General features: G+C 52.4%; 1 protein-coding gene across 1 annotated transcript; it reads right to left on the bottom strand.

The window, feature by feature from the left end:
* Positions 1-461: 461 nt before the first annotated feature.
* Positions 462-22747, bottom strand: LOC105491532 (adhesion G protein-coupled receptor G3). The gene is given in 13 exon segments (XM_011758054.2): positions 462-1524; positions 3981-4264; positions 5384-5477; positions 5655-5935; positions 9551-9663; positions 9803-9903; positions 10529-10568; positions 11070-11116; positions 11119-11203; positions 12068-12214; positions 14433-14571; positions 17329-17482; positions 22609-22747. Coding segments are annotated over 13 exon segments (1653 nt in total). The 5' UTR covers positions 22667-22747; the 3' UTR covers positions 462-1414.
* Positions 22748-23673: the final 926 nt, after the last annotated feature.

The raw sequence follows: 23673 nt of genomic DNA, 5'->3' as shown, positions 1-23673 counted from the left end.
GTGACAATAACTTCTCACCTGCACACAGGGCTTGACAGTCCACAGAGCTCCCTGGGGAGGATTGGGGGCCGGGTAGGGAGGATGGTTGGTAAGTTGTGGGTAGAGTGAGAGATGGACTTGTGCGGTGAGGCTCCAGGGAGGGGAATGATGTCAACATGCACTGCTCCCCTCAAGCAGGGAGTGTCGCTGGAGCTGGCGTGGGGCTGCCATCTCCCTGCATCTGTCTCTCTGCCTCCGTTCTCCCTCTTTGTGTCGGCCTGTCTGTTAAGTCTCTCTCTCTGTCTCTCCATCTCTGTATCTCTACCCCCATCTCTGCTGTTTCTGCCTCTTTTTGTTTCCTACTGAGAAATCTGCATGCGATTGTGACATGGAGCCCCAGCTGCTGGAAGTGCCCTGCCCAACCTAGGTTTGGCCTGAGACACCCGCTTGGCTCAGGGCTCTGCCAGGCTGATGCCAAACTCATACATCCACTCATTCAGCCAACAAATATTTATTCAAGGCTTGCCATGAGCCAGGCCCTGTGCTCGGCCTGGGCTGGAACAGCGAGCGAGGCCACCCAGGTCCTTGTTCTCTAGGAGCTCAGGTTCTAGTGGCAATGCCCAGCCTCTGCTCAGGGAGCCCTCAACCCCACCCTCGCCCCTCGGCCCCACACAGTGAATGAGTGGGAGCACCCCCAGGTGTGCTGAGCCCCAGATCATTTGCTTTCTACCTCTATGATGACAGCAGGTCAGAGGTTGGGCCACCCATGTATGTGGCAGTCAGAGTCGGGAGTGGGGGGTTTGCCCAAGGTAGCTCACCCATTCAATGGTTCTTTGAAATGCAGTGTCCCTGGACACCTGCATGGTTGCCAGCACCCTGAATACTGGGGTCTTTTCCAGGAGGGTGGGCTCTGATGGGATGGGCAGAGACCAGGGGCAGACTGGGTGGGAGGATCAACTCCCACCCCCCAAAACAAACCCCCAATGCCTGAGGGAATGCTGGCCTCCTGAATGCCCCTCAAGGTTACAGGCAGCCATAGGGGTAGTTGTGGGAGGCCAGTGACAAGGAAGAGGGGAGAGGCTGGGCGCTCCTTCCAGGGCTACGCCAGCAACAGACTCTCCCCCCTTGCTGAGACCAGAATGTGGGTGAGGGCTTTGCAATGAGGGTAGGGCATGGAGGTGACTGTCACTTTTTGCTGGCAGGAGGTCTCAGGACTATAGGAACTTTAGAGCCCTGCAAGCCTGCTTATGTGGACTCTTGAACCTACAGTTGGATCTGGAGGGGATCTCTGAAGCCACATGGTCAAACCTGGTCCCATCCTCTCCCTCCCCAGCCATATTGTGCAGAGAAGGAAACTGGCCCAGAGGGAGGCACAGAGCTGCCCAAGGTCACACAGTGAGCCAGAGCTAAGTCCAGATCGCAGGGCCGTGCCTTCCTATTCTTGAGATGCGGAGTGGGCCTGGTCCAGTCGTGCAGTAGAGGAGGAGACTGTGGTGCTCTGACTTGGGAGGTAGAGGATGGTGAACCAGCAGCAGATGAAGACACCTGTCAGGGAGGAGAGGCCTCAGTGAGCCTGGAAAGGGGTGCCAGGGAGTGGGGCAGCCTGGGCTGGTGGCTGCTGAGAGGAGGAGACCCACTGTAACCACTCAATAACTGCTGGGAAAGTCGGGCAAACATGCAACCATTTCACAACCATTTCAAAAATGAAATAAAAAAGAACCAAATAGAAATCTTGGAAATGAAAAACAGAGACCTTCAAATAAAATATCTACATATGCCTATTACAGAAAAGAAAGAGCAAAATAGAGGAATTTTCAGACATGCAAAACAACCATCACTCCCTCTATAAAGGATTATTATGGGAGGCACTCCAGCAAGAGGAAAAGGGAAAGTGTTGGGTGCAAGAAATGATAGTAAGTATAGAACATGACTTAGAAAAACTCTGTTTCAAGGAAATCTGTAACTGAAACACTATATACATGACAAATATTGAGAAGAATTCAATGGACAATTCAAGTATACCAAGGGCTCTGTTGTATTGGAGAGGAAGAGAGGAGGTAACAGAATAATCCAGACCCAGTGGAAACTTTGTAGAGTGAAGTGTGCAGGCTTACCTATTAAGGTAACCTCTGAAAGAATAACAAGGTCCGCTATCGTTTCAAGGTGCATTTCTCCCCAACCATCAACCCCTGGGATTCTTCAGGCATGGATTCATGATTCTCCATCTGGAGACAGCCTCAGATGGCCTTACAGTCATAATTTCTGTGACAATTGATATAGTTCCCACATATTGAAGACCTAGTGGTTCCCACATATTCATTGTCATTGTTCATTTTAAAATCTGGCAGGCCAGGCACAGTGGCTCACGCCTGTAGTCCCAGCACTTTCGGAGGCTGAGGCAGGTAGATCACCTGAGGTCAGGAGTTTGAGACCAGCCTGACCAAATTGGTGAAACCCCATTTCTACTAAAAATACGAAAAGTAGCTGGGCATGGTGGCATGCACCTGTAGTTCCAGCTACTCAGGAGGCTGAAACAGGAGAATTGCTTGAACCCAGGAGGTGGAGGTTGCAGTGAGCTGAGATCGTGCCACTGCACTCCAGCCTAGGCAACAGAGTAAGACTCCACCTCAAAAACAAACAAACAAACAAACAAACAAAAATCTGGTAAAATAAGTATGGGATTATTTCAATTTCGAGATGAATGAGGATGGGAGGAGCCAAGGGACTTGCTGGGTCATGGATGGGGCTAGGATTTGGACCCAGGGCTGCCTGGCCCCAGCCACTAAGCCACAAAGTTTCATGGGGCACTGGGAGCCAGCCCTGGTCTTGGGGGCTTGTACCCGCTGAATCTAGGATGCCTGGGTTTCTAGTGACTCCTCTGAACAGGTTGAGTCTCATCACTCCTGTCTTGGCTGTTTCTCTCACACATAGTCAGGCTGTGATGCCTCTCTGAGCTGTGGATGTAAGGAAAAAAGAGAGCACATACAAACCCTAACCCATGCGCTGCTCTTACCCCTTTGCTGGGATCTCAGAGGAAGGGCCCTGTGGCGGCCGGTAACAAATGTAGCAAGCATTTCCTTCCTACCTCTATAGATCTCTGGAGATCCTGTCCATGTCATGTGGACATCAGATCACATGATTCTGCCCTTGTGGTCACTGCTGATTGGACCAGAGATACATGATGAACACCCAACTTGCAAGGTCAGGTAGGGTTATGGTGGCCATGTTGGGTAACCATCTGGGGCCATAGGTAGTAAAGGGTGAGTGGAGAGAGAATGAAGGAGTTTTCACAGACACTAGGTGAGAGACTCCACAGCTCCAGGAAAACGATGGGGAACGTATCTGCTTTGGTTTGGGTGGCTTTTTCTGATCCTGGTAGCAGCTCCCATGAAGGCAGCTGATATGTCTGGGATGTTCGTTCCCTCCAAATCTCATGTTGAAATGTGATTCCCAATGTTGGAGGTGGGGCCTGGTGGGAGGGGATTGGATCATGGGGGTGGATCCTCATGAATCCATATCACCATCATGATGCTTAGCACCATCTCCTTGGTGATGAGTGAGCGCTCGCTCGGAGTTCATGCGAGATCTCATTTAAAACAGCATGGCGCCTCCCCACTCCCTTGCTCCCACTCTTGCCATGTGATATGCTGGCTCCCCTTTATCTTCCACCGTGATTGGAAGCTTCCTGAGGCCTCACCAGGAGCAGATACTGGTATTGTGCTTTGTCTACAGCCTGTGGAACCATGAGCCAATTAACCCCATTTTCTTTACAAATTACTCAGTCTCCAGTATTCCTTCGTATTATAGTAACACAAACGGACTAATACAGCAGCCAGACTTTGCTGCCCTGGATCCTTGCTCTGAATATTTGAAATCAACATCCTTGACTTGAGCTAGCCTGACCAGAGTCCTGTGTTTTGCAAACCACCCTCTTCCCCACCTCCCAATACCTCCTGGGACAGACAACACAGCCCATCACCTCCCTGGTGCAGGGGCCTCACCTTGCAAGGAGTTGAAAAGTGCAAAGATGTAGACGGTGGAGAGGCCCAATGGGGTGAAGATGGCCAACCCCCATGTCACACCCAACAGGCTCGAGAGGCCCAGGATGGTGAGCACCTTCTTCCAGTTCTGTCCCTGCTCCTTGACCGCTGTCGCGCCAGACAGGGTGAAGATCTTCCAGGCCACCAGGGCCAGGACCACCATGCCAAAGAGGAAGGTGATGAGGAAATAGCCGTGGACGGTGATATAGAGGGTGTACATAGCTGTCCCTTCACGGAACCAGCATCTAGAGGAGGGGACACCTGTGGTGGGACTGGGAGTGGTACCTCCGGCCAGCAAGCCCAGGAAGTCCCCTGGCTGAGCTTTTCTGTCTGTGTAGGTGCCTCTCCCATTTCCACCCATCAATCCTTGGCTCTCCCGCTGTGGGAGGGGCCATCACCAGACTCCAGTCTCTTTAATGCGAAAATGACCTCAAAGACATGTTTCATTTGCCCCATATTACATTGTGAAAAAACTGAATTAGTGACCGCCTTTAAAATCAGAAGCTTTGGTACAAATACCTAGATTTCTGCTTCTCCTATAAAATCATACACCTGGCAGCTCTGTGGATGCCCTCCTGAAGGATAGTAACTGGCCGCTAATTAGATGGGCTTGTGACTGCCAGTTCACTGCAGTCCCCACCTGGCCCACTGCCTGCACCTTTGTGACCTCCCCGGCTCCTGGGGCCCCTGCTTTTGAGGCCCTGGGGACAGGTCTAAGGCCTTACCAGCTCCTTTTAGCAGAGAGCCATGGGCCCAGTGATGAGTGCCCCAAGGATCCCAAGGTGGGAGTCTAGAAACTGAACTCAGTTCCACTGCCCCCTGCACTGCAGGGGCAAAGGGCCTCAAAGAGCATGCTGATCAGTTCCCCCATGGTGCAGATGAGGAGACTGAGGCCCTGGGAGAGATTGGGCCTGCCAAGGTCACACACACAGCAGACAGGGCAGAGCCCGGACTAGACCCAGGGCTACTGGGAATCACTGGGCAGGTGGTGGCCTGAACAAGGACACCTGGCTGGGCAGCAGGTGGGGACTGAAATCCAACATACCCTCCACTCTCCAGGCTGCACACCCAGCATGCGGACAGGGTACCTTCTTTACTTTGCCTCAAGGTGCCATGTGGGCTCGAGTAAGGCATCCTGCCTTCTGGTCCAGTTCTCCCTCTCCTTTCTCAGGCCCCCTCTCTCATTTCACTTCCTCTCTCTCTCTAGGCTTCAGTTTACTTCTCTGTGCCATGAGCTAGCTGGATCTGAGGATTCTTCTGGTCTTGACACATTTGGTCTAGATTTTCCTAGAAATCCCTCGTCTCCCCACCTCTCTCCAGCCCCGATATGCGGCATCGCCCCTGCTTCCACAGCCGCCACTCACAGCTCCAGAGAGGTGCGGTTCTCCCTGTCGCGGATGGTGTAGAGGCCATAGCTGTTGGCACTCCCAGTGCCGATGACCATCAGGGCAGGCAGGCCTGGGCACAAGGGGAAGCGGCATGGCATCACTGGGGCTTACTGGCACGTCCTCCTCCACATCCCTTCCAGATGGCCATCCTTCCAGCTCTGGGAGCCCCTCCTCTCTCTCCCCAGTGCTATTTCCCTCTGCACCCTCGGGGTCGGCTGTTTATTCTGTCCATCCAGGCAGCACCTACCCCAGCCCACCAGGCTCAGCTTCAGGAAGTAGTGCCCGAAGTAGGTGTTGAAGACCCTGACAGCGAGCAGGTAGAGGTGGAAGGCTTCCAGGCCCATCCAGGTGAAGGCACAGAGCAGGAAGTAGTGGAAGACAGCCCCTCGGGCCCAGCAGGCAGCATCAGACCCCTTTGAGCCACTCCCCACATTGACCAAGAAGGCCAGATTCAGGAGGAATAGGCTGCCACCCAGGGCCACGTGGATCTTTGGGGCATCTTCTGACTTGAATCTCTGCCGGGAAAGCCTGGGGAGAGAAATAAGAGGCCCCAAGGGGCCACAGCTCCCATGGGGAGCGCTCATGAGGCATCCAGGCCTGTCCACCCCAAACAGCCCATGGCTCTCCACCCCCACTGCCAGCTTCTGCCCCTGCCAGCAGACAGAGTGGAAATGTCCTGAGGTTCAAGTCCAGGAGCCTCTCATGGCATGTGGGGCCCTGTGGGTTCCGGATCCTACCAACCTCATCCCTTGATCGATGTGAGGCAGGATAATAGGGAAAATGAGGCCGGAAAATGAGGCAGGGGAATAGCAAAGGGATTAAAAGTTGGATAAAGGGCAGAATAAGCAAAAGCAGAAAATAGAAGCAAGGTGAATGGGGTGGGTGAGCAAGAAGCAAGATGAAAAGCAGAGGTTCAGCAGGCAAGACAACAGTGATACAAAAAAGGGACCCCATGGCCAGGAAGATCCAGACCAAACCAGTAAGGGGCAGCTCTTCAGAGATGGGCATTTGCATTAGAGAGAAAAAGTATCTTTCACATAACCCTGTATGATAATTAGCTACTTAAGGTTCATGCATATGGGCTGCATATCATGCATGTACTTAAAATTATGGGATGGAGGTGACACACAAGTGCACAAGGGCCCAAAATAACTGAACAACACACACCTATCAGTCAAAAGCCAGACACTGGCTAGAGATTAGGCAGCCTTGGGAAGAGAAGAAAAAAACACCCGGAGTGACCCAACTACACCAAGGTGAGGCTGATCTCGTTTCGCAGAGGTCAGCCCACTCTCCCCCTCTGAGAGTGGAATACTGCGTGGAATACACTTTCGTTGCTTTGCTTGGCTCTCTGTGTGTCTCATCCAATTCTTTGTTCAGGGCACCAAGAGCCCGGAGCTTCGCGGCACCATGCAGTAACAGTTGCATTAGCCAAACCGTGTAACTCGCAGTTTCCTGAATGCATGCTGATTTTTCACACCTCCCAGACTCTGCCAGTGCTCTTCCCATGCTCTCAATGCCTTTCCCTGCTCCCCAGCTCTTCCCACCTTAATTGCCTGACTCCTGTTCTTCTGCCTTTCAAACACCCCTTGGATGTTTCCTTCTGGGGAGGCCGTCTCTGAATGCCCCTTAGCCTGAGCTGATTTGGACGTTTCCCAGCAACATAGTGTAACTCCCCATTCTCTCCGTCCTCGGGTCTCTCCCATGCTGTGAACTTCAGGCCTAACCCTGGAGGGGCCATGGATTCACTGGTGAAGTAGATGGACAGGTGGGTGGGTGCATGAAGCCGAAAATGCAGTAGGAGAGTGAGGCTCAGAGAGGGAGAGGAGGAGTCTTACGGGGTCACAGAGCAGGGCAGGGGCTCCAACCCTGGGCTCCAGACTCCCTGCCCAGTGACTCACCAGGCTCACCTCCCTCTCTCTGGAGCTCCCACTTTGAATTCTTAGCAAACCAGATACAAAAGGGCTCTCAGTCGAGGGAGGGGAGCCGGGGGCTTCCTGGAGGAGCATCTGGGATCATGTCCACCTCACCTGAGATGCCAGGCCCCACCCTGAGGAGCTGGTGGCAATTCCTCCTGGCGCTCCAAGCCCCGCTCACAGGGTCCAGCAACACGGCCAGCTGGCAAGTCACACTCGGCTTGTTGGGGACCGGGACCATGTCCTAGGCCAGGGCTTGGAGGGTGGGGGTGAGGGGCACCACTTACACTCATGGGTTGGTCTGTGATGGAGTGGGTGGGCCTAGTGGGGCCTGCGGCCCGGGGCCAAATGCTGACACAGAGGCACATGGAGAGGGCAGTGGGATGGCCCTGGAGGCGGGGACAGGAGACCCAAGGGCTGCTTCAAGTCACTCCCAGGCACCCCCAGGAGGCTGGGGGACAGGACAAGCTGGGGAACTGGCAGCTCCCCTAGGCTCCTTCAAGCTGGCAGGTCCTGTGGGTCCCTCAGCCATGGCCTGGGCGCAGGCGACCGAGGCTGCAGTGCTCTCTGCTGTTTCTGCCTGTCCTGCACTCACTCCCCCATCTTCTGGACACAGCCCCAGGTTTCCCTGAGGAATGCCCGTCCCCACTCTCAAGCACAACATAGGTCAGGGGCCAGGGGTTCTTTGTTAACTCAAACCCAAGAGCAGGCATGTGGCCTGGCCGGCCAATCTGTGTATTCCAGCCCTTGACCACAGTGACCCAGGCAGGCATGGGCACATGGTCCAAGTTAGACCAGTAAGACTCAACTCTAGTGTATACACAGGATAAAACTGCATAGGCTGATGCACGCAGACACACAGACCAGTTTCATGAGCACGTGACCTGTGTAGGGCCCCATATGCAGAAGGACTTCATGTTCTACTGTCGCCATCTTGACATTCTTAAAAATTTTTGAATAAGGGGCCATATATTTTCTTTTTCTTTTTCTTTTCTTTCCCTCCCCACCTTCCTTCCTTCCTTTCTTTCTTTCTCTCTCTTTCCTTCCTTCCTTCCTTCCTTCTCTCTCTCTCTCTTTCTCTCTTTTTCTCTTTCTCTCTTTCTCTCTTTCTTTCTTTCTGACAGAGTTTTGCACTTGTTGCCCAGGCTGGAGTGCAGTGGATCTCGGCTCACTGCAACCTCCGCCTCCTGGGTTCAAGCAATTCTCTTGCCTCAGCCTCCTGAGTACCTGGGATTACAGGCATGTGCCACCACCACGCCCAGCTCATTTTTTTGTATTTTAGTAAAGACAGGGTTTCACTATGTTGGCAAGGCTGGTCTCGAACTCCTGACCTCAGGTAATCTGCCTGCCTTGGCCTCCCAAAATGCTGGGATTACAAGCATGAGCCACTGCACCCGGCCTTCTATATTTTCATTTTGGACTGGGCTCAGCAAACGATATGTCCTGCACACACACACACACACAGACACACACACACACACACACACACAGACACACACATGAATGTGCATAAAAAATTGTGAAAACTGAGTAAAGTCTATGTTCTAGTCAATAGTACTGTACCACCAGCTACTGGTTTTGATATTGAACTATAGTTGTCTAGGATGTATCCATAGGGGGAATCTGGGAGAAGGAACCACAGGACTCTTTGCACTATTTTTGCAGCTTTCTGTTTTATCTCAAAATAAAAAAAAATTTTTTAAACCCTTCTTAATCCTGGGATTCATCTTAGAATACTTGGAAAAAGGAGATCTCTTTTATTTCTGCCTAAGCAGCTGAGGACCTATGATGCAATCCTGAGGCAGCCAGGGCCCCTGAGGGTGGTGAGGCTGCCCGATGTGACTGTCAAGAAGTGAGCAAAGCTGTGAGAGGCAGAAGGAGATCAAGTCCTGGGGACCTCTTTTGACTCCCCCTTGATTGAACCCTGCCTGAAGTCCATGCACCTTGGATTTTTCAATTACATGAACCCTATTTGCTATTTGCTATTCTCAGTTATGTGAACCACACATTCCCTATTATGTTTAAGCCAATTTGAGTTGAATTTCTGCCACTTGCTCCTGAAATAGCTCTGACACATTTCAACCCCCAACCCTATTTTGGGATGAAGACACTAATGTGTGGAGAGGACATCAGTCAGAGGCTGCACAACTTGAGTGCTTCCCACCCTGCCCTGCTGCCTCCCTTGAGGGTGGGAGAGAAACATGGTGGGGAGGTGGGGATCACTCACCTCAGGACAGCATAAAGAATAATGGTGAAGGCCAGGAAGATCATGGAGACCCCACAGCCCGCCTGGGAGATGCGTGTGAGGATGTGCACTGTGGACTGGTCCAAGGTGGGTCTCTGTGGGTGACCCAGGAACCGGGACTACGTCAGTTGGAGGCCAGGCTCATACACCCCAAGACCACCAGGCAGCCCCCTCCCCTGGGCAGGAGCTGGAAGTCCCTGGGATGGCTGGGATCAGACTGGGGGGGGCTGTTACCAGGAGCAAGGCGAAAAAGGTCAGGTGGTCACAGCAGCACACGGTCCCCTCAGGCGCGGCCTCCGTGGAGCAGCCCTCAGAAGCCCAGTCTCCAGTGGGCCCTAGAGAGGAGGCCAGGGGAACAGAGGGAAAGGGAATATAGGGAGGGGAGAGGAGGGGAGTATAGAGGGGAGGGGAGGGGAACAGAGGGGAAGGGAATATAGGGAGAGGAGGGCAAGGGAGAGGAGCGGAGGAACAGAGGGGGAGTATAGAGGGGAGGGGAGGGGAACAGAGGGAAGGGAGGGGAGGGGAGTGGAGAGGGGAGGGGAGGAGAACAGAGGGGAAGGGAATATAGGGAAGGGAGGGGAGGGGAGTGGAGAGGGGAGGGGAGGAGAACAGAGGGGAAGGGAATATAGGGAAGGGAGGGGCGGAGAGTGGGAGGGGAGGGGAGGAGAGTGGGTGAGGGGAGGAGAGTGGGGAGGGGAGGAGTGGGGGGGGAGGAGAGTGGGGAGGGGAGGGGAGGGGAACAGGGGGGAAGGGAATATAGGGAAGGGAGGGGAAGGGGAGGGGAAGGGAGGAGAGAAGGGGAGGGATAGGAAGGGGATGGAGGGAGTGAAGAGTAGGGGAGGGGAGGGGAGGGGAGAGAAGGCAGGGGAGGGACTCGACCAGTGGAGCTAGCCCTGCCCCATAATGCAGCCCATACCCTCCTTTCCTGTCTTACCCCAGAGAAGGTCCTCCAGGCCCTACCTTTAGTCGAATCCCAGAATACACAGGTGAGGGTCATATTCTGAAACGAAGAGTGGAAGTCAGGAGAGAGGAAAAGGGAAGGCTGGGGGAGGGCAGGGGAAGCGGGAGGACGGTGTGCTCCCCCGAGGCCTAACGTGAGTGTGCATTAGGTAGAAGGCAAGGTCCATGCCCATGGGTCACACAGAAAAATTAAGTGCATCATTTGATGAGCCCTGGGCCTGCGTGTGGAGGGCGCAACTGTGGTATGGGGCTGTGGGCGGGAGGGTTTGCTGTCTGCATGCATGTGTGTGTGTCAGGGGAGCACGGGTGTGGAGGAAGTGGAATGCCGTGGGTATGCATGTGGGCTTGCCAAGTCCTCATGTGTGCCTCTATGGTGTGTGGCCTTGGACCCAATTATGTGCATGCCCTAATGGCTCCTCCTGGGTGACTGTGGAAGGGTAGGGGACAGATGTGTAGTGTCCCATGCAGGGCCCATAGGCCCAGGTGTGCCCACCCGCCTGTCTGCCCTGCAGTGACTGCCAGGCCTGGGCAGGGGACTCACAGGGGGTGGACGCTGGTGGGAGAAGACAATCTCCAGAGGCTCAGCAGCTTGGTGACATGCATTTGTCCCACACTCAAGCCCACCAGGTGATTATTCAACACGCTGCTGCCATCTCCCAGGCCGAGTTGGGGGCCCTGTGAAAGGGGAGATCGGGGAGGCTAGGCTGCAGAAGGGGCCATCCCAACCCACCAAGGCTGGGGTTCCTAGGAGCCTCCAGGAACCCATGGCCTTTTGCTTGGAGGGCAGAGTTAGGGAACAGGGGACCAGGGAGCTAAGCAGTCACAGGCAGGCTCCTCCCTGCTGCTCCCAAGTGGTCTCCTGCTTGGGCTGGGCCAAGCAGGTCGCCTGGCCGCAAAGCTGTCCACGTGGCAGCTCTCCAGTGCTGGCCTCCAGAGTTCCTCTGCCCTCTTAACTAGAAGGAGCACGGGGCTAAGATCAGCCAAGAAATGGAAGTCAGCGGGGAGGACAGCGTGCCCCTGAGGGTCTTAGCGTGAGTGTATTCGGTAGAAAGGGGGCTGGTGGGGGGAGCACACCAGCCCTCAGGGGTACCCATGTCTGCACAGGAGTGGATGCACACCTCTGGGTGCACATACCTGGTACACACATGTGCAAGGGCATGGGTACACTTGCTTGTGTGGATATGATCACAGTTGAGCACATGGGATTGTGCGTGCACAGGAATAGAAAAGGACATGCATGTCTGGGCACGCACGAGGACACGCACGGCACATGAGCACCCTCAGGATACACAGACAAGCCAAAGGGCACTGATGTGTGGGGGTCAAACATCTGAGAGCGTGTGACCAGTGTGAGTCTGAATACCATAGACTCTAGCGACAGGGGTCTGGGATGACCACGGGCTGCGTTGGAAACACTAAGAGGCTCACTATCTGCTCCGTCCCCATCAGATCCCTCAGCAGACTCCAGTGATAGCGAGCTGTGGCATGGGGCCCCCAGAGGACCTAGCACTTAACCTTGGAGCTTCCCTGAGTCCTCACCTTGAAGAGAGTCCCTGAACCGATGTCCAGAATGGTGATGGCCAAGCGGATCTCAGACCTGTTGCCTGGCAGGGATCGAAAAAAGCTCTTGGGAAGTCGCACTCTGTCAGGAGGCTTGTCCTCATCCTTCATCACCTGCCTCGGAATCTACAACCACAGACACAGCAGCTCCCATCGGTACCCAGCCCCCAACGCGAGTCCTGCCACTCCCCCAGCTGGGAGGGGAAACAGGCACACTGGGTAGGGGGCAGCACCTAGGACTGTCAGCTCTGAGAAGCAGGACGCCTGGGACACAGTGCAAGCTCTGTTCGTCACAGGCTGTGCGTCCCTAAAGAAGTTATAGCCCTTGTGGAGCCTCGGTTTTCCCAATACAGAGAGTAGAGCTAAGCTTGTGCCTGTTTGGGCACCTGACGCCTGGGCAAGCTGAATGTGCAAGTAAGAGGACGGCTGGAGGGCGTGTGCTTTTGGCCAGAGCCCTAACAGTCCCAGTGTTTACACAAGGCTTGATTGTGACAGTGTCTGACTTCTGACTCAGGAATAAATGGAAAGAATAAAACTGTCAGGAAGGAAGTTCAGGAAGCGAGAGAACAAGGGCAGAGAGGGAGGACACACACATTTACTCTGAATGTGAAATCCTGCCTGCCTAACAACAACACCTTTTTAAAAAAACAAAGAATCGTCAAAATATTGAAATACATTTCAGTGGTCATTGCGAAGCATGGTGGGTTTTTTTCGTTTTTTTGTTTCTTCGTTTTTTTTTTTTTTTTTTTTTTTTGAGATGGAGTCTCATTCTTGTTGCGCAGGCTGGAGTGCAATGGTGCAATGGCACTGTCTCAGCTCAGTGCAACCTCTGCCTCCCAGGTTCAAGCGATTCTCCTGCCTCAGCCTCTCAAATTGCTGGGATCACAGGCATGCACCACCATGCCCAGCTAATTTTGTATTTTTAGTAGAGACAAGGTTTCACCATGTTGGCCAGGCTGGTTTCGAACTCCTGACCTCAGGTGATCCGTCCGCCTCAGCCTCCCGAAATGCTAGTATTACAGGCGTGAGCCACTGTGCCCACCTGCAAAGCATGTTTCATTCATTTTCTGAGCTCCCTGTTCCACTAAGGGCTACAGCCTGACCCACCCAGGGCCTGCCTCAGAAGCACCCCATGCCCACTGGTACAGGGGGTTTATGGTTGGAGCTGAAGGCCCCAACTTTCTCCTTCCCAGTCCAGACCCTCATCGAAAGGACACATGGGTGATTTCTGGGGCCAGTGCATAACCTATGCAGAGGGCTCAGCTGCTTGAGTGACATAATAAAGGGTTGAGAAAGAATCTATCTTCCATTTCCCTTTCTCCAGACAAACCTAAAAGTACCTCAACGCTAACCAACTCACCTTGTAGCCTGAAGTTCCACCACCACATCCATTTCTTCTGGAAGGCAGGAGACTTTCTGAGCCCTCGCTATCCCAAGCATTCGCTGTGCATTATCTCATTTGCTCCTCTCATTCATCTTTTGTTTGTTTTGTGTTTCGTTTTGTTTTTGTAGAGATGGACTCTCACTGTGTTGCCCGGGATGGTCTAGAACTCCTGGCCTCAAGCCGTCCTCCTACCTCGGCTCCCAAAGTGCTCAAATTGCAGGTGTGCACCACTGCACCTGGCCATGTGAATCTTGAAAGTGGGCAATACCTTCATCTTTTTTTTTTTTTTTTTTTTTTTTTTTTTTTTTTTTTTGGAGACGGAGTCTCGCTCTGTCGCCCAGGCTGGAGTGCAGTGGCCGGATCTCAGCTCACTGCAAGCTCCGCCTCCCGGGTTTACGCCATTCTCCTGCCTCAGCCTCCCGAGTAGCTGGGACTACAGGTGCCCGCCACCTTGCCCGGCTAGTTTTTTTGTATTTTTTAGTAGAGACGGGGTTTCACCGTGTTAGCCAGGATGGTCTCGATCTCCTGGCCTCGTGATCCGCCCGTCTCGGCCTCCCAAAGTGCTGGGATTACAGGCTTGAGCCACCGCGCCCGGCCTACCTTCACCTTTTTACAGACGGGGAAACCAAAGCTCAGAAAAGTAATTTGCCCATGATCGCAATGGCTGGTCAAGAGCAGAGCTGGGATTTGAATCCAGACCAGCATATACCCAGAGTCTGTCCATTGAACCCTTTCCCTCATTTCAAATATGTTCCCTCAGTAGAAGAGCTCAAGGAAATTTTAGGCTTGGAGGAGACTTAGAGCTCATTTTACAGACACAGCTCTGCCAATTGGGATGTGGGAGAGAGGCAAGCCCTAATGAGCACCAATCACAGGATATATAACTTTCTCAAGAGTTTTGAAATATATGTCCAAGAAAAATGGGGTCTGAACCAGCCAAGAGGGCTGGGAGCTCTTCACCTGAGAGGGCTTCAGAGAGAAGTAGAGGTCTTCTGCGGCGTTGGTGCTGAGGTTCTGGACCAAAGCCTTCAAGAAAGTCATGTTCACCTTCTCCGTCAAACCTTCCTTCACCAGATGGGCCTCGAAGTTTAGCCAGTATCTGCAAAGGGCCAGGAATGGGGGGAGGGTAAGATCCTGCAGACTGAGTTACTCACTCGTCAGGCTCTTGGGGTGAGAGGGCTGACCCAAACTTTCAAAGTAAAAACCCTGGGATCAGGGCAGGAGGAAGGAAAGTGGCTTGGGGGCCGTCCAGGCTGCTCCTGCAGGATTCCCGCTGAGTATTTTATGTGTTTGTCTTTTTTTGTGCATGTGGTAAAGTGCACATAGCGTAAAATTTACCATTTTAACCATTTTAAAGTGTCCAATTCAATGACATTAAGTAAGTCACAATGTTGTGCAACCGTCACACTATCTAGTTCCAGAACATTTCATCACCCCAAAGGAAACGCATACCCATGAAGCTCTCCCCTCCCTCTTCCCCCGGCCTCTGCGATCACTCATCTGCTTTCTGTCTCTGAGTTTGCCTATTCCAGATAGCTCATGCAAATGGAATCATACCACATGCAGCCTTTTGTTTCTGACTTCTTTCACTCGGAATAATGTTTTCAGGGTTCATCTGTGTTGTAGCGTGTATCAGTATTCCATTTTATTTTTGAGATGAAGTCACACTGTGTCGCCTAGGCTGGAGTGCAGTAGCGCAATCTTAGCTCACTGCAACCTCCGCCTCCCGGGTTCAAGTGATTCTGCTGCCTCAGCCTCCCGAGTAGCTGGGATTACAGGCATGAGCCACCATACCCAGCTAATTTTTTGTATTTTTAGTAGAGAAACATGGGGTTTCACCATGTTGACCAGACTGGTCTCGATCTCCTGACCTCAAGCAATCCGCCCACCTCAGCTCCCCAAAGTGCTGGAATTACAGGCATGAACAACTGCACCTGGCCCTATTTCTTTTTTTAAATTATTTTTAGTAGAGTTGGTGTCTCACTCTGTTGCCCAGGCTGGTCTTGAACTCCTGGCCTCAAGTGATCTTCCTGCCTTGGCCTCCCAAAGTACTGGGATGACTTTGGGCATGAGCCACCGTGCCTGGCCCCTGTATTTTATTTCTTTTTATGGGTGAATACTATTTCATTGTATGGGGAGATCACATTTTGATTATGCCTTCATCCATTGAGGGACATTTGGGTATTTTCCTCTCTCTCTCTCTCTTTTTTTTTTTTTTTTGGCTACTGTGAAAAAATGCTGCTACAAATATTCATGTACTAGCTGCTTCTTCTTCTTCTTCCTCTTCCTCTTCTTCCTCCTCTTCTTCTTCTTCTTCTTTTTTTTTTTTTTTTTTTTTTTTGAGATGGAGTCTCTCACACTGTTGCCCAGGCTGGAATGCAGTGGAGAGATCTCGGGTCACTGCAGTCTTCACCTCCTGGGTTCAAGCAATTCTCCCACCTCAGCCTCCCAAGTAGCTGGGATTACAGGCGTCTGCCACCATGCCTGGCTAATTTTGTTGTATTTTCAGTAGAGATAGGGTTTCACCATGTTGGCCAGGCTGATCTCAAACTCCTGACCTCAAGTGATCTGCTCCCCTCAGCCTCCCAAAGTGCTAGGATTACATGCGTGAGCCGCCGTGCCTGTCCCATGTATGAGCTTTTGTTTGGAGACTTGTTTTAAATTCTTTTGGGTATATACCTTGGCAGCACAAAGAGGAGCCTCTGAACAGCTCTAGGGTGCTAAGAAGCTACTGGATCGGCTGCAGGTGGGAATGGAAGCGTTTTCAGGCCACCGAAATAACATGATCCAATGAGATGGCTGTCCTAACACCAAGCCTGAGAGCACAGGGATTTTACTCATTCCTTTAACACATATTCATTAAGTACTAATACAAGCCACATGCTTTTCTAGGTATCCCAGAAGAGTTATGGGCAACTTTGATTAGGAGTGGGAGAAGGAAAGAGAGGCAGAGATATTTTTGGAGATGTCTCCTAAAGATGTTGTGTTCTAAACCCCTTCATCTCCCTCACCCCCACATCTAACCAATCTCTTGTCTTACTGAGTCTACATCATATCATCTCCCCCTTCCATCTCTCCTTTCCAAGTACACAATGCCAATTGCTGCTGGTGGTGCTGGCTGGGCCCTCACTCCCACCCAGAGCCCTGGTCATGTCTTCCTGCATCACCACCCCTGTAGCCGTCCCTGAAGCCTGAGCAATCTGTCCAAAATGCAGAGTTGACTATACTCTACCTGCGCTTAAAATATGTCATTGCCCTGCCACACCCCTGCCGTTGGTATAGCTTACACAACCCTTCACACCTTAGTCTCTGCTTTTATTTCCAGTCCTATCTCCCACCCATCGCATCTGCCCATTGTCTCTTCCATCCCCACGCAGTTTACATTGTTACAGTTCAAAGCATTGTAGTTATCTCCCATTACTCTCAAGTTCTGTTGCCTGTATCCCCACCATTGCTTAGATCCAACTGGAAAACTCCTATGCACCCTTCAAAGCCCTTTCCAGGTTTCCTCCTCTGTGAAGCCTTGGCCAACTTCCCTCCTCCAGGCTAACCTGGGACCTTGTCTGCCCTTCTGTATACACTCTGGAGTCATCATTTTTGGGTCTGTATCGGTCCTTCCACAACTCCCAAGGGCCAGGATAAGAGTGGATTCATCTCTAAATCCCCTAGATCAGTAGGGACCCCAACTGCCAGAATGGGGGTGTTGGGTCAGGGGGACTGTGGTGTCAAACAAGGTGGAAGGGTCAGATGGCAGCAGCATTTTCTGGGGCCATGGGGTCAGATGGCCCCATCCCTTCCTGATAGGCCCCCTTCTAGCAGTTTCAAATTCCCCTTCCAGCTCAGGGGGCCCCCTCACCTTTGCAAGTTTTCCACATTGCAGGAGTCGCTGCCCGACGGCCTGCACGTGGTGAAGCACGAAGCCTTGTCATTCAAGTTGAGGATGTCGTACTTGTCTATGTTGTTTCTCCCCAGGCAGGTGTTTCTTGGCTGTTCGGTGGTCTTTTCCTGACCTGAGGAAGGAATGCAGAGAGTGTGAATGGGCTGGATGAAGATGGGCAACAAGGACGAGGAGGGGGGAAAGGAGCTGAGGCTCCAGAGTCTGGTGGTTGGGCTGGAATTCCAGCTCCATACATCACACTAATGGTGCACTTGAGCAGGATGCAGACTGTCTCTGGGGCTGTTTCCAAGGTACAAGCAAATACCCCCATCTCCCAGGGCTGGTAGGATGCTTTGGAAAAAGCATGTACAAAAGGCTTGGCACGTGGCTTTGTAGATACAAGGTTTAATACGTTTGTGCTATTACTCCTTTACCCCTTCCTCCACGGAGTCTGCCTGGCTTTTCAGTTATTCCACATCAGACCTTCCAAAGCCCTTGTAACTGTGGCCTCCTGGTCAAACTCTTGGATGTATTCTGTCTTGGTTTGCCTCATTCTCCCACATTCACACTACAACCCTCACAGCTACTTCCTGGGACAGCTAGAAAACACACCAAACCAAGGCCCCTGAAGCAAAATGACTTGAGAAAGGTTACTAGGTAGTTGGAGGCTGCTCCAGGACTAAAGACCAGCTTTTGTGACTTTTAGTTCAGTTCCCTTTCACCTAACACAGGGCAAGAAGTGGAAGCTTTGGGTCATCTACTAGCTGTATGTCCTGAGGCAACTTAAACTCTCTGAAGGTCAATCTTTTGCTAGCAAAATGGAGCTAATAATACGTTCCTTGCCAGTTTTGGGAAGGATTGGAGATAAAGGACATAGCTCATTGTAGGTGTTCAAAGAGTTTACCACCTTTAACGGTTTATTGCACAGCCTTCTAGAAATTTCGCAGAAGGTATGCATATGCAAGTATTTATAAGTACATCTGTTTTTAATTAAACAATTTTTAATTGATTAGAGAGGGTTCTCACTATGTTGCCCAGGCTGGTCTCAAACTCCCAGACTTAAGCGATCCTCCTGCCTTGGCTGCCCAAAGTGCTGGGATTACAGGTGTGAGCCACCGCGCCCTGCCAATACATCATTTTTAAAATTTACACAAATAAGTTCACTTAACAATATATCTTTTTTTTTCTTTTGAGACAGTCTTGCTCTGTCATCCAGGCTGGAGTGCAATAGCATGATCATAGCTCACTGCAGTCTAGACCTCCCAGGCTCAATTGATCCTCCAACCTCAGCCTCCCAGGTAGCTGGGGCTATAGGCACATGCCACCATGCCTGGCTAGTTTTTCATTTTTTAATGTTGTTTATTTTTATTTTTTGTAGAGACAGGGTTTTGCTGTGTTGTCCAGGCTGATCTCAAACCTCTAGGCTCAAGCGATCCGCTCATCCTGGCCTCCCAAAGTGCTAGAATTTATAGGCATGAGCCACCACGCTTGGACTAGCAATATATCTTGAAGAACTTTCCACCTCATTCTTTATATAGTTGCAAACTATTCCATTACATGGGCATTGCAACACTTTTTTTAACCGGTCCCCTCTTGGTGGACGTTGTTTTTCACAATCTGCCATAAAAATTCTTGAGTGTGCATCTTTCAGCTTGTGTTGAAAACTCATAGAAAACATTCCTATCATAGGACTTTCTGTATCTAACTGTATGTGCTTTAAAACACTGCCAGGAAGGCTGGGCGCAGTGACTCACACCTGTAATCCCAGTACTTCAGGAGGCGGAGGCGGGCAAATCGTGAGGTCAGGAGTTTGAGACCAGCCAGCCTGGCCAACATGGGGAAGCCCTACTAACCATACGAAAATTAGCTGGACGTGGTGGTGGATGCCTCTAATCTCAGCTATTCAGAAGGCTGAGGCAGAAGAATTGCTTCAGCCTGGGAGGTGGAGGTTGCAGTCAGCCGAGATCGCACCACTGCACTCCAGCTTGGACGACAAAGAGAGACTCTGTCTCAAAAAAAAAAAAAAAACCAACAACAAAAAATTCCTATTATAGGACTTTCTGTATGTGCTTTAAAAAACTGCCAGGTATTATTGAATTTCCCTCCAGAAAATAGTGTACCTATTTATACTCTCACTCAAAGTGGGTAAGAGTGACCATTTATCCACATGCCTATTATTCTATAGTTTACTAAACTTTTGAATTTTTGCCAGTCTGAGAGATGACATTGAATCTTATTTTCATTTAAGGAGTTTGAGCATCTACCTGTATGTTTGCGGCCAATTATATGTCTTTTACTCTGAATTGCTTTGTTGTATCCTTCTCCCGTTGAGGACGGGAAGTGGGTCTTGGCTCTGTGTCGTCACTTTTCAGATTGCCCCCCAGGGACTGTTAGGAGAGCTCCCTCTGCAATGGGTGGTGCTGGGGGGTGAGGCGGGCAGGGGCTCATTTGCTTTCCATTTTTTATTTCCCTCTCTGCTTTTTGATTTTTAAAAAATCATGTCCAGTATTACTGTCACATTTTTTAAAAAACCTGTTCATTTTTAATCATTAAGACAAAAAAATACATGATACAAATAATGGCTGAATAAAGAGTAACAGCAGAGTAAAACAATAACATTTTAGAGTGGATTTTCTAATAACGGACTCTATATGTGATAATTTGTTTTAGATAGCTTATAAAGGAACTGTAAATTTCTGTTAGTTTACAAAGATATTTATGATGCATTGTTTAATAGGAAATGAAAATGATAGATGGGCATGCATGTAATATGATCCATGTTTGCTTTTTTTTTTTTTTTTTTTTTTTTTTTTGAGACGGAGTCTCGCTCTGTCGCCCAGGCTGGAGTGCAGTGGCGCGATCTTGGCTCACTGCAAGCTCTGCCACCCGGGTTCACGCCATTCTCCTGCCTCAGCCTCCGGAGTAGCTGGGACTAGAGGCGCCCACCACCGCGCCCGGCTAATATTTTGTAATTTTATGAGAGACGGGGTTTCACCGTGTTAGCCAGGATGGTCTCGATCTCCTGACCTCGTGATCCGCCTGTCTCGGCAAGTTTGCTTTTTAAATAAAGGGGAGAAGAGGGAGAGGAGGAGGAAGACAGAAACAGGGAGAGGGAAGAAGCGAGGAGAGGGGAGGAGGGAATGGGAGGGGAAGGAAGAGGACGGGAGAGAACATCGTCAGCTTGAGGGCAGGTGCCATCCTCTGCCATCCCAGCCCTGCTGTCATGAATGAGCCCAGGTGAGGCAGCCCCCTGGTGGGTGACATCAGAGACTCCCTCCCGGATTGCCATGAATTTCAGTGCAGGCATGTAAGTGAAGCTCTTGGCAAGCACCCTACACAGACAGGATCATTAAATATCTTTTCCGTGTTTACTCTTTGAAGACACTGCAAGCATTTCACGTAGACGAGGAGACGCTGTGTTAGGCCTGTGGGTGGGATAACGCTCCCCTCCTCTCCGGACCCTCTGTGCTCCAGAGCTTGGCCTCCATGGGCTGCCTCATTTGGGGGTCAGCAAATGGGGAGTGGACTGGAGATCAGAGGGCAGGAGGAGGGCAGGGTGGGCACTCACCCCCACCCCGCAAGGCTGCTTCAGCCCCTGCTGGCTCACCACGAGCAAACCACTGCCATTTGACCTCCTGCAGCCACAGTCTGGCTCCAGAAGCCCAGGGGTCCACTCCCTCCTGGGCCCTTTAGACCTCAGGGTGCTGAAGGCCGCCCCAGGTGCCAGCCTGCCCAGCGACCACCCTCCTTGCTCCCCGTGCTCTGCCCGCACCTTTGTCACGTGTCCCTTCATGCCAGCCCCTCCATTGCATCCACCCCGCTCAGTCCTAACAGCTGGGCCTCACATGCGGGTCCCCACCACACTGTGTCACTCCTTCAGACTGTCAGCCTTTTGAGGGCAGGGGCCAAGTGGTACCAGCAGGAGCAGAGGGCACCATCGCTGCTTCCTGAATGAATGAATGAATGAATGGGCAAATGGATGAATGGAGACTAACATATCACTGTCCACACAGGAAGTGTGTAGACCTTCCTGTGTGTAGACCTCTTAAAGCTCCTTGCTCGATCAAATGGCTACTGTTCTGCCCCAACCAGAGCGCTCACATCACCATGGGGGAAACAGCATCGCCTGGAGGAGCCTTGAAGACCCAACCAGCGATGACAACTGGGGCCTGAGGATGCCAACAAGCCCTGGTCACAGCTGCCATCAGTGGCTCCGTTCATCCATCCATCAAGGGCTGCCCGGTGGCCTGCTCTGTACCAGGACCTCCCAGGGCCACTAGGAGGACAGTGCTACCATCTCCCACCCTTTTTTGAGCCAGGGACTGATTCACTCCATTGAATCTCCCAATGGTTGAAGAGAAGACGGTTCTTTGAAGCCCAAAGCAGTTGATCTGTGTGGCCAAAGTCATGCGACCACACGCTGGACACACAGGGAGATGGACATGCAGGCCCCTCACTGAGTCAGGAGCAAAATGAGAGTGGCCCGCAAGGCCCCGAGACAGGAGTACTGAGGAGGGAGCACTAACGGGGAAGCACCTCCCTCTGTCTGAGAGGGTTGCTAAGACACCACAGAGGCCAAGAAGGGTAAATGGAGCCGGCTAGGTGGGCAAGGGGTAGGGGGACAGATTTCCCGGGAGAGAGGCCAGCGAAGGCAAGGCCTGGGCACTTCCACGGCCTCTGGAGACGCACCACGTGTTTGTGTGTGAGACAGGAGAGTGACGGGGAGGAGTGTGGATCCTGGCTCAGGCCACTGAGGACCAAGGGGTCATGGCTGACACTGGGAGAGGGAGCCGGTGTGGGGTGACATGTACAGGAGGAGAGGGCCAGAAGAATGAGGTGACAGACTTTCCTGGCCTCAGCTTCCAGAGTGTCCGAATACTGTCCCCAGGATCCCACAAGCCAGTTGGAGAATTGCCTGCCCAGGGCCGACCCCTGTCCCAGAGCCGGGGCTGTCAGGAGACACAGCCCAGGTCGGGGAGTCAGGGAGCACCCTCTGACCTCCCCTATCTCCAGGGCACTGTGGAGCAACAAAGGGAACCTGAGACCAGTCCTGAGCAAAGTTTAGTGGAAGGAAAGGACTGACCCAAAGGGACAGGCCTAGAGGAGGTGCTGAGGCGGCCACGGGGGTTCTCGGAGGACACGTCCCAGACATTCCAACTCTTCACCCTCTCTAGTCCTTGCGTCTGTCCCTGGATCCCTCCCTCAGCAGGGAAGGGTTGGCCCAGCGTGGCAGGAGGGGATGAGGAGCCAGCCACTCACCTGAGGTCAGGAGCAGGAGAAGCAGGAGCAGGGATCCCAGACCCCTGGGTGTCGCCATCCTTGGCCAGCCTTGCCCACGCCACCAGAGCCCTGCAGCTGTCTGGCCCTCTGGCCCCAGGCTCTGCCGAGCTGGCCTGCCCCCACCCTGCAGCCCCACCGCTCTGGCTTCCTGTCTCCTCTTTCTCACCCTTCCTGCTCAATGGCCCCATCGGTTGGGTTGTGAAAGGTTAGCGTGGGGAACTGGGTAGTGCTCCCAGCTCACCGCAGCCTGGGTCCACCTGCAAAGGGAGCTGCTGAGCCCACCCAGGTATGTGCCCCAGGGTGGATCTATGGGGCTAGAGGCTGGGTGGCCACACAGGCCTGGCTCAGAGCAGACCCCTGGGAACTGTGATGAGCACAGGCTTTGGAGTCAGACGCATGTACTCAGACCCCTCCTCTCACAAGCCGGGAGCCTCTCTGAGCCTCAGTTTCCTCCTCCGTAAAGTGAAGATGGCAATGGGGCTGCCTCCTAAGGCTGTGTCAGGGTTTGATGAGACCTGCAAGAAGCTGGGCACAGAGCCTGGCTCTGGGCATGAGGACAAAGACCCGGATGGAGCCTGTGGCTTGAACCAGGCTGGAAGGCGTGGGAGGAGAGCAGGAGCTGACCCTGTGGCCTGAGCCTCCCCCACCAGCCTGGATAACAGGACAGTCCCACAGGCAGGGGAGCGGGAAGACAGGAGTGGGGCCCCAGGGGCTGGTCAGGTCTGGACTGACATCCGTCCTGGCCACTTCCTGGCTGGGTGACCTTGCATGCACTGTCTGTCACCCTGAGCCCCCGGAGGTGTGTGATGAACTCATGGATAACGCAGGCGGAGCCGCTCAGCCAGTGGATGTGGCCATGACATCGCCTCTGATCATCAGAGCTGTGAAATTGTTGTCTTCACACCCCAGCTGGTCACTGATCGGGTGCGGGGGCGGGTGGCAAACACGCCTGGGCTTCAGCCTAAAGGAATTGGGGCTCCAGCCACTCGGGCTTCAACTCTGGAGGCCCCACAGATGCACTGTGGATGAGGTCATGGCCACTTG

This window comes from Macaca nemestrina, chromosome 18, assembly GCF_043159975.1.
Source record: "Macaca nemestrina isolate mMacNem1 chromosome 18, mMacNem.hap1, whole genome shotgun sequence".
Lineage (NCBI taxonomy): Eukaryota > Metazoa > Chordata > Mammalia > Primates > Cercopithecidae > Macaca > Macaca nemestrina.
The sequence above is the reverse complement of the archived record's forward strand: the minus strand, read 5'-3'. Positions and strand labels throughout refer to the sequence as shown.